Here is a 10,728-nt window from a genome sequence, read left to right as displayed (position 1 = left end):
GAGAGTGAGGGGGATGCTGCCCCTGGTGCATGTGACCCCCAGCCCCCCCAAGATAGCTACCCAGAGCCCTATCAAGTGGCGTTACCTTCCAGTGATGGGGAGATGGAGGATAGCTGTGAAGAGGACGCAGCTAGTGGGGGTTTGCTGAGAGCTATTGTGCAGCAGGAGTCACCTACCCGCTTTGAGGATTTTGCCTTTGGTGAAGATCTTGGCAAGAATGATGTAGTGAAGAAAAGGAAGAAGCAGAAAGTTCAGGAAACGGTATCTTTTGTTTTTCATTCATTCAAGCAGTCTGGGCCAGCTGTGAAGTTGGTTCAGGCTGCTGGGCCCCCCAAACTGCCAGACCCCGTTCCTGTCATGGACCGGGGCCAGCAAGGGGGGTACAGCATGGCGTCTGAAAAGGCTGTAGGCGCAATAGATGTGAAGCCCACCCATCCTGCCGGTAGGGAGGGGCAGGATGGGCTCATGGTGGGAAGTGGCGAGGCAAGCTATGCCGCCGCGTGCTCGGGGGGCGGTTCCCCGAGTGCTGTGGGCATTACCGGCGCTGCGGGGCACTCCCCTGTGAGGGGGGGGAGTGTCCAGGCGCCGTTGGCAGAGAATGGTGGGTCCAGGTGCTCGGGGGGCGGTCCTCCGAGTACTATATGTTCTGTGGGCGCTGCGGGGCACTCCTCTGTGAGGGAGGGGAGTGTCCGGGTGTCAGAGTCTGCTGCAGAGCCCGTGCGGACGGGCACAGCTGGCACGGTGGGGATTCCCTGCGTGTCAGAGAGTGTGGGCGGAGCTGGGGTGCGCCCGGGGGGGCAGCTCCAGACTCCAGAAGGGACATCGCCCATGGAGGAGGAGCCCTTGGCGTCAACCCCAGCAACAGCTAAGACAGCAAAGAACATTATTAAACCAGCTATACTACAAGTCCCAGCCAGCCCAGAATCTGTTAGGCAGGTAATGAGTGGAGGATGTGAGAATGCTGAGTGTAGTAGTGTTGTGGATGAGAGGAGTGCATGTGGGAGTGTAAGTGGAGTGAATGATGGTGGGACTAGTAGTGGTAAGAGTGGAAAGTCGGGTATGAATGGGAATAAAGATGGGAGTAGTAGTGTGAGTGGCTGTACTGACGGTTCTGGGTCTGGTCTGGCTGCCCCCCCGGTAGAGACTGCTTCTAGGAGCTATGCCAATGTCACTGCCGGGGGTTCAGGGGGGTCCCCATCTCTGTCCGGCTCTGGAGAACACTTGCAACAGCGCCTCCTGGAGGCTTTACGCAGGGGCGACAGGTCGATCCAGGTAGAGGGAAGGGGTGAGGTCGACCTGTCTTTCTGGATAGAGAGGCACGGTTTGGGGGCTTTCCGAGAGCGGAATGGGGAGGTGGTCTGGTCCCTCCCGACAACCGGGCAGGACAGTAACCGTAGGAATGTGGTCCGTCTGATTTGGAGGGGCGAGGATGCGTGCCCACCTCGCTCTAAAGTGGTTGAGCTCCTCCTTCAGATGGAATTCAGGGCAAGTGACATCTTTGCCCTCATTCACCCCTACGGTTCATCCGAGTTTGATGTCAGTTTCGTACGGCCAGAGGGTCTCGAACTCTTCTGGTCAAACTACGAAGTGGCAAAGAACGAGCCCGGCTGGCGGGATTTTGCCGTCAAGGCGATTTCCCGTCAGAACTCTGTCAAGAAAGTTACCGTTTTGACCCGTAACGAGTCACTTTCTTGTTATGACATTATGACCTGGCTTGGTCGGTATGGGGATGTGACGGATATGCCCAAGAAAAACTTGGATGAGCACGGGATCTGGTCCGGGGCCTGGACGTTTTCCGTCAAACTCAAGCGTTCAGGGAGTACGGTTGCCCACATTCCGTCAGCCGCCTTCCTTGGACGCGATAGGATCCAGGTCTTCTACCAGGGGCAACCCAAGGTCTGTCACAGGTGTGGCAGCCCCACCCACTTTAGCGCAGCCTGTACTGTGCAGGTCTGCGCTTTGTGTGGTGGGGTGGGTCATCTGGCCGCATCCTGTAGGCAGATCCGGTGCCACCTGTGTGGTGTCCTCGGGCACCCCTTTAGCCGTTGTCCTAGCGCCTTCGCCCGTGCGGCGGCCGCTCCGGCTGAGGAGAGCTGCGAAGTTGCCTCAGCTGGGGAGGGTACGGGCAGGGATGGGGGCGCAACAGGGCTAGTGAGGAGGAAAAAGAGCCCCGCCAAACTAAGGCGGGAGGAAAATCGTAGAAGGAATAGGGAGCTGGAGAGTGCCCAGGTGACGGGGGTAGCTTCAGCCCCTGCTCCTGAAGCTGGCCCTGTAACCGCTGAAGCCCTAGAAGAGAACGTGCTGGATGAGGAGATCAGGAGACTTCACAGAGAGAAAGGCAATATGGCCGACCCTTCCGATTCCTCCCACTATGAAAGTGTGGATGAGGAAAGTGGGGTGAGGCCCAAAAAGAAAGATAAGGGCAAAAGGAAAGGGAGAAAGAAGAGGTCAGAGCCCTCTGAAGTTCCTTGTACTACGGGGTAGGTCCAAAACGGAAGCCTGACTGCCCCCCCTCTGATTGACCTGTCAAACCGATACCTCGTCCTCGATACCATCTCCTCCCCCTCCTTGGAGGGGGAAGGTGAGGACGGGGTGCCTAGGGAGAAGGAGCCTCTGGGGGGAACTGGGCCCTGTCCTGTTGAGGCACCTTCCTCAGAGGGCAGGGCTAGACCGGAGCCGGACAGAGACGGGGACCATATGGATCAATCGGAGTGTAAAAAAAGATCCAAGAGTGGTCCTGCCCTCTCGTCTTCTTCGGGGGATGAGGGGGCAAAAAAGAAGGGAAAGAGAAAGTAAAGGGTGTGGCCGTCTAATTTAATCACCCTGTATGGCGGCACTCACCCCATTGACGCTGGCATCTATTAACTGTGCCAGTATAAAGTCAGATACGGCTAGATTCGCAGCCTTTGATTTTCTCAGCCGTGTTGAAGCCGACATTTTCCTTTTACAGGAGACCAGGTTGTCAGATCTAGCCTCTCTGGTAAAAGCCAGAAGAGAGTGGAGGCGCGGTCCCTCCCACTGGTCTCTTGCGGCTGAGCCGTATAGTGGGGTGGCGGTCCTTTTTACCGCTCCTGTTGAATGCCGACGGGTTATTGAATTAGAAATGGGGAGGTGCCTGATCTTAGATGTCTTCATGAAGGGACAAGAGCTCCGGCTCATTAACATCTACGCCCCGCAAACTAAGCGGGGCCGTAAAGATCTCTTTATGAGGATTAAGCCCTTTCTTTTTACGAGTCGGCAAGTGATCTTTGGAGGGGACTTCAATAATGTCACGAGGTCCCAAGATAGGAGAGGCTCCAATGGTCCGCTGACTTGTGATAGTGTGGCACTGATTAGCATAGCTAGAGAAGCTCGCCTAGAGGACGCCCACATCCGGAGCCCCTCAGGCCACACGGGTTTCACCTATCATCAAGGTAGTCGCAGGTCTAGTATAGATAGGTTTTATTTAAAGGAGGAAGCTGTCTCTTCCGTAGTGTCCGTGGTTGAGGTGGAGTTCTCCGATCACTGTATGATTTTGTTTTCCCTGAATGTTTCAGAGACCCCCCGGATGGGAAAAGGTTATTGGAAGCTGAATTCGTCCCTCCTGGAGGAAGCGGAAGTAAGACAGTCCTTTGAGGATTTTCTTCAGAGCCAGGTACCTTTACTGGGCCTATGTAGTAGTAAGTCAGAGTGGTGGGAGATATTCAAGAAGCGGGTTGCGGGGTTCTTCCGCCAGCTCTCGAGCCTCAGGTCCCTGAACAGGTACCGCCTGTATCAGGGTCTGAGGAGGAAACTCGAGCTTCTCATCTCGACTGGAGGTAGCCGAGAGGATATCTCCAGAGTGAAGTCCTTGCTGATGAGGTGTCAGTACGATAGGCACACATCTTTGGTTTTTGAGAGGGATTTCGGGAAGTACCGCTCGCCCGACCCTTACAGAAACTGTAAGATGTCAGTGAGTAGTAAAGTCATTTCAGGACTGATTGATAGTACAGGATCTCTGAATCGGTCCAGATCAGGGATCTTGGAGGTCGTCAGATCCTTCTACTCGCACCTCTTGGGAAGGAAGGATCTAGATCAAGACAAGATGTCGGCTTTCCTGGCTGAAACCATTCCTGAGCCACGGGTAGACCCCTCTCTTGATGTTTTGGCAGAAGAAATCAGGGAAGAGGAAGTGAGACTGGCGATCGAGTGGCTCGCCCCTAAGAAGTCGCCAGGTCCGGATGGCTTAACATCCGAGTGGTACAGGACCTTTAAGGAGTCTTTAGCTCCCCTCTTGACTGAGGTATTCAATGAGTGTCTCTACTCGGGCACTCTGACGAATTTAATGATGAGGTCAGCCCTGATTCTTCTGTCAAAGGGTAAAGATCCCAGCCGTATTGAGAATTGGAGGCCCATAGCTCTTCTCAATACGGACAGGAAGCTTCTGGCTAAGATACTGTTTAATCGGCTGGTGAAGTTTGCACCCCGGCTCCTTTCGGGGGCTCAGCACTGCTCTGTTCCAGGCCGAAGCACCTTAAGTGCGGTCCTTAGTGTCAGGGAGGCAGTGGAGCGGAGTAGAGCGGGTTTCTGGAAGGGGTACTTGCTGTCCCTGGATCAGGCCAAAGCGTTTGATCGGGTGAACCACGAGTACCTCTGGTCCGTCCTCCTGAGATATGGCTTACCGAGTACTTTTGTTAATTGGCTTAAGATCTTGTATGCAGGGGCAGAGAGTTTCCCACTGGTGAACGGTTGGTCTGGCCGCTGTTTTGAGGTGGGGTCCGAAGTCCGTCAGGGTTGTCCTTTGAGCCTGCTTTTATACGTGTTTGCGATCGATCCCTTCGTCCGGAGGGTAGATTGTGGGCCGTTGGCGGGAGTCAGGATGAGTCTGGCGGAGCTGGATGTCGCCCAGAGAGTGGTGGCGTACGCTGACGATGTCACTATTTTTGTCTCCTCGCGAGAGGAGGTCGATGTGGTGATGTCGGAAGTGGACCGCTACTCGGAGGCATCTGGGTCTAAGATCAACCGGGATAAGTGTGAGAGTCTCTGGCTGGGAGGGGGAGATCCCACGTTTGATCTCCCGGACACTCTTCCCGGGCCCCAAGAGTCAGCAAAAGTTTTGGGCATCATATTCGGCCAGGATGATTATCCAACCAAAAACTGGGATGGTAAGCTCCAGGATGCCGCTCAGAAGGTGGACCAATGGAAGGGTTGGTCTATGACCCTCAGGGAAAGGGTACACCTGATCAAATCGTACCTGCTCCACCTTGTTTATCTATCTGCAGCGTATGTATCTTGAAAGAAGCTTACTACATTAGAATCTACAGCCTGTTTTTCCAACTGTTATGGGGAAACAGGATGAACCTAGTCAAGAGGGAGGTTACGTACCGCACTAGGAGACTAGGGGGTTTATCTATGGTAAACCCTGTGGTGTTCTTAACCAACACCTTCTTGAAAGCTAACATCTCAAACCTCTGGTCAGAGAGGGCTTCTCCGTGGGTACTCTCCTGCAGGGAATGGTTTCGGCCTTTCTTCCAGGAATGGGAGACAGGAGGGCAAGTGAAGGACCTCCGTAAGCCCCATGGATATCTTCCGGCTTACGCTACCCCGACTCTGAAGGCGATACGTCGGTGGGGTCTGGGAGTGTGGGAGATCAGGACCCAGTGAAGGCAGTTCCTTGACAAACGGGTTTCTGTTGACCCACTTCCAGAAGCCTCTGGCGCTCAGGGACTGCCCAGGTCGGGATCTGAGGGTGGGGTTGTACCTTTTAAGCATGAAAAGGATCCCCCAGAAGTTTTGGGACTTGGCCTGGCGCTGCTTTCAGGGGAAGCTATATGTGAGGGACAATTTGAAGTGTAGGAACTCGGATTACCGGGGTGTGGGTGAGGGTACAGTTTTAGTGTAGGGTTTTTCCTAGGGTTTTCTATTGATTTTGTAGGTGTTTTCTGTAGTGCATATATTTTGTTTATATTATATTTTATTTATATAGTAAATTTAGTAATTTTGTACCTATATTGTGTTATATCTATATTGTTTCATATTGTTTCATGTTATAGCGTTATGGTAGCCGGACCAGTTGTTGTGTTGATATGTGGTTTATTTTGTTTATTTCAGTTATTTGGTCTGTTTTATGTTTTCTTTGGTATTTTCTTTAGTCCCAGATAGAGGATCCAGTTACTTTGGACGTTTTGTAAGTGAATGTATGTGTGATATGATTATTTTTATTATTTTTATTATTATTATTATTATTACAATATAAATTTTTTTTTGTAATTTTTTTTTAATTTATTTATTTATTTATTATTTTAATATATGAGAAAAAAAATATATATAGATAGATTAAAAAAATATAAAAAATGTAAAAAATAAATTAAAAAATATATAAAAAAAATAAAATGTAAAAAAACATACAATAATTATTTTTTATTTTATTTATTTATTCATTTTTTTTTTTTTAGGTGTGCTTGCTACTTTTCTGTTTAGTTTTCTTGTTGCGTGTTCCCAAGTATGGATGGTTTTGAGTTATAGTCGGGTAATGATAACTTTTATGTTTATATTTTGACAAGCCAAGTTGTGCTATTTTATTTTATTTTATTTTATTTAGTCCGGAGGCTGCGGCGACGTTGATCGGCGGGCGGCGTAACGTGCTTCTGAAGAGGACGGCTCCCGGGATCCTACAGAAACCGGTAAGTTGATCTGGAGGGCTACAGTCTGAGACTGTGGTCTCTAACTGTAGCCCTCCAGATGTTGCAAAACTGCAACTCCCAGCATGCCCAGACAGCTGTTTGAGCATGCTGGAATATGTAGTTTTGCAACAGCTGGAGGGCTGCAGTTTGAGACCACTATACAGTGGTCTCTAAACTATATCCCTCCAGATCTTGCAAAGCTACAACTCCTAGCATGCCCACATAGCTGTTTGTTGTCTGGGCATGCTGGGAGTTGTAGTTTTGCAACATCTGGAGGTCCACAGTTTGGAGATCACTGTGCAGTGGTTTAAAAACTGTAGCTCTCCAGATGTTGCAAAACTGCAATCCCCAGCATGCCCAGAAAGCAAACAGCTGTCTCGGCATGCTGGGAATTGTAGTTGGGTACCTCCAGCTGTTGCATAACTACATCTCCCAGCATGCCCTTCGGTGATTAGTACATGCTGGGTGTAGTTGTAGTTTTGCAACAGCTTGAGGCACACTGATTGGAAAATACTGAGTTAGGTAACAGAACCTAACTGAAGGTTTTCCAACCAGTGTGCCTCCAGCTGTTGCAAAAGTACAACTACCAGCATGCACGGTCTGTCAGTACATGCTGGTAGTTGTAGTTTTGAAACAGCTGGAGGTTTGCCCCCCCCCCATGTGAATGTACAGGGTACATTCACACAAACAGGTTTACAGTAAATTTCCTGCTTCAAGTTTGGGCTGCGGCAAATTTTTCGCTGCAGCACAAACTCCTAGCGGGAAATTCACCGTAGCACGCCAGTGTGAATGTACCCTAAAAACACTACACTACACTAACACATAATAAAGGGTAAAACACTACATGTACACCCCCTTACACTGTCCCCCCCCAATAAAAAATTAAAAACGTCTTGTACGGCAGGGTTTCCAAAACGGAGCCTCCAGCTGTTGCAAAACAACAACTCCCAGCATTTCTGGACAGCCACTAACTGTCCAGGCATGCTGAGAGTTTAGCAACAGCTGGAGGCACCCTGTTTGGGAATCACTGGCGTAGAATACCCCTATGTCCACCCCTGTGCAATCCCTAATTTAGTCCTCAAATGCGCATGGCGCTCTCTCACTTCGGAGCCCTGTCGTATTTCAAGGAAACAGTTTAGGGCCACATATGGGGTATCTCCGTACTCGGGAGAAATTGCACTACAAATTTTGCGGGTCTTTCTTTCCTTTTACCGCTTGTGAAAAGGAAAAGTTGGGGGCTACACCAGCCTGTTAGTGTAAAAAAAAAAAAATAATTACACTAACATGCTGGTGTTGCCCCATACTTTTTATTTCCACAAGCGGTAAATGGAAAAAAAGACCCCCAAAATTTGTAACGCAATTTCTCCTAAGTACGGAAATACCCCAGATGTGAGCGTAAAATGCTCTGCGGGCTCACAACAAGGCTCAGGAATGAGAGCGCACCATGTACATTTGAGGCCTAAATTGGTGATTTGCACAGGGGTGGCTGATTGTACAGCGGTTCTGACAAACACAAAAAAATAAATACCCACATGTGACCCTATTTTGGAAACTACACCCCTCACCGAACGTGACAAGGGGTATAATGAGCATGAACACCCCACAGGTGTTTGACGAATTTTCATTAAAGTTGGATGGGAAAATGAAAAAATATATATTTTTTCACTAAAATGCTGGTGTTACCCTAAAATTTTCATTTTCACAAGGGAAAATAGGAAAAAAGCCCCCCCCAAATTTGTAACCCCATCTCTTCTGAGTAAGAACACACCCCATATGTGAATTTAAAGTGCTCTGCGGGTGAACTACAATGCTCAGAAGAGAAGGAGCGCCATTGGTATTTTGTAGAGAAAATTTGTCCGGAATTGAAGGCCACATGTGTTTACAAAGCCCCCATAGTGCCAGAACAATGGAAACCGGACACATGTGATTTCCATTTTGGAAACTACACCCCTCACGTAATGTAATAAGGGGTACATTGAGAATTTACGCCCCACAGGTGTCTGACAGATTTTTGGAACAGTGGTCCATAAAAATGAAAAATTAAATTTTTCATTTGCACAGCCCACTGTTCCAAAGATCTGTGGGGTGTAAATACTCACTGCACCCCTTATTAAATTCTGTGAGGGGTGTAGTTTCCAAAATGGGGTCGCATGTGGGGGGGTCCACTGTTCTGGCACCACGGGGGGCTTTGTAAACGCACATGGCCCTGACCATTCCAAACTAATTCTCTTTCCAAAAGCTCAATGGCGCTCCTCCTCTTCTGAGCATTGTAGTTCGCCAGAACTTTCACAGAAATAAAGCCGTTCACTGCGGCATCTTGGTCATTAGATCGGTCAGCCTGGTCCCAGCCGGAGTGGTTGTGGTGCAAAACTGTGCAGCTAGGAAAAAAACACCAGTAAGTGCCCGCTGCATTCACCAGCACAGAAAGCCATATATGCCAGCGGAAAGCCGCCACATAAATGCTGCACGTGCTGTATGCCGCAACTATGCAAATATATCTAACACAGCCTGCAGCCTGTTCACACCTATTGTGAAAACATTCATTTCAGCTGGGATTACACTTGGCGTGTTTGTCATAAAAAACACCATGCTCGCTGCGGGCACATGTTAGGTTGGAATCAATAGGGTAATATGAAACACCAGACACTAATGGGGGTTTCTTCATCCTTTTATGGTGTTTTTAGGCTATCAAATCTGTGGGATGCCGAGAGCATGTTTTTTTTTTTTTTTTTTTTTGGGGGGGGGGGGTATTTTCTCACTATTTTTTTTCTATAGAAATCCTTCAGTGAAATGATGAAAGAATCACATGACTTGTTATGAGAAAAGCCAGAGGGAAAAAAAACACCAAAGAAAAAACACTTCCTATAATAATAATAATAATAATAATAATAATGATGATGATGATAATAATAATACACATTGGGACAGATGTATGAAAACCTGTGCAAGGGTCAAGTGGAAGAGTTGCCCATAGCAACCAATCAGATTGCTTCTTTCACTTTTCAGAGGCCTTTTTAAAAATGAAAGAAACTACCTGATTGGTTGCTATGGGCAACTGGTCCACTTTCCCTCTTCCCTGGTTTTGATAAATCTCTACGACCACGACCACTTTAAATCAATGGCTGCTGGGACGTATGACTAGTGACATCCTTCGCTTCAGACCGCAACGTCAGGGACGTCACTCGTCAGACGTCCCGGCGGCCAGCGCTGCTCATTGAGCCTACCGGAGTAGCATTGATCTATGTAAGAAACCTATGGGCCCAGGCTGTTGGGGCCACCAAATGATATTACATATACAGAATGTCTGGTTAGGAGAAACAAATATAACGCACCCACAGGGAGTGGCGCCATTTTAATAAAATTTGTCAAAAACCTTAGATAACAGTCATACAGAATATATTAGAAAGCTTTTTTGATTTTCAGCCAATCAGAGAGCAGCACTACTGAAATAGAACTCCCAGGAGGTAACAGCGTGTCACACATGTGATGTCATAACCATTGTCCACCAAAGAGCAGCACTGAGCAGAAATAACACTGCTCCTGTTCATTTTCCATCAGTGAGGGGCCGGTGCTGGACACTGTGTAGGGACGCGGGAATGCAAAGTCATACACATGACTGTGACTGGTAAGTGTTACATTGTTGTGTCCAAAAGATCTTTAGTGCAGTTCCATGTGTATTTCTATGATAAACATGTAAATAATCTATCTTTTTTTTCTTATCTTAGATGCACTATCTCCAGGACATGGAGTAGCATTTCCGGACCTACAGCAAGACGTTGGATGAAGGCATAGCCCCAGAAATAACACTGGTCCTGTTCATCAGTGAGGGGCCGGTGCTGGACACTGTGTAGGGACACGGGAATGCAAAGTCATGCACATGACTGTGACTGGTAAGTGTTACATTGTTTTGTCCAAAAGGTCTTTATTGCAGTTCCATGTGTATTTCTATGATAAACATGTAAATAATCTATCTTTTTTGTCCCCTATCTTAGATGCACTATTTCCAGGACATGGAGTAGCATTTCGGGACCTACAGCAAGACGTTGGATGAAGGCACAGGCCTAGGAATCATGCACATACACAGAAA

General features: G+C 48.4%; 1 protein-coding gene and 1 long non-coding RNA gene across 5 annotated transcripts; both read left to right on the top strand.

Moving 5' to 3' along the window:
* On the top strand, positions 1-3,594 carry LOC130302303 (collagen alpha-2(I) chain-like). The gene is made up of 2 exons (XM_056551697.1): positions 1-936; positions 3,537-3,594. Exons 1-2 carry the CDS (start codon positions 103-105, stop codon positions 3,570-3,572), a joined length of 870 nt encoding a protein of 289 aa, XP_056407672.1. The 5' UTR covers positions 1-102; the 3' UTR covers positions 3,573-3,594.
* Positions 3,595-6,622: 3,028 nt separating this feature from the next.
* On the top strand, positions 6,623-10,728 carry LOC130302304 (uncharacterized). Of its 4 annotated transcripts, none has more exons than XR_008852581.1 (5): positions 6,627-6,641; positions 10,065-10,105; positions 10,200-10,266; positions 10,367-10,531; positions 10,634-10,728. It is a non-coding gene; the product is annotated as an uncharacterized LOC130302304 (long non-coding RNA). The 4 variants fall into 4 exon arrangements; XR_008852580.1 differs by lacking the exon at positions 6,627-6,641 and adding an exon at positions 9,870-9,884; XR_008852583.1 differs by lacking the exon at positions 10,065-10,105 and having other exon boundaries at positions 6,623-6,641.

The sequence above is a fragment of the Hyla sarda genome, unplaced genomic scaffold (genome assembly GCF_029499605.1).
Source record: "Hyla sarda isolate aHylSar1 unplaced genomic scaffold, aHylSar1.hap1 scaffold_1160, whole genome shotgun sequence".
NCBI classification, from domain to species: Eukaryota; Metazoa; Chordata; class Amphibia; order Anura; family Hylidae; genus Hyla; species Hyla sarda.
The sequence above is the reverse complement of the archived record's forward strand: the minus strand, read 5'-3'. Positions and strand labels throughout refer to the sequence as shown.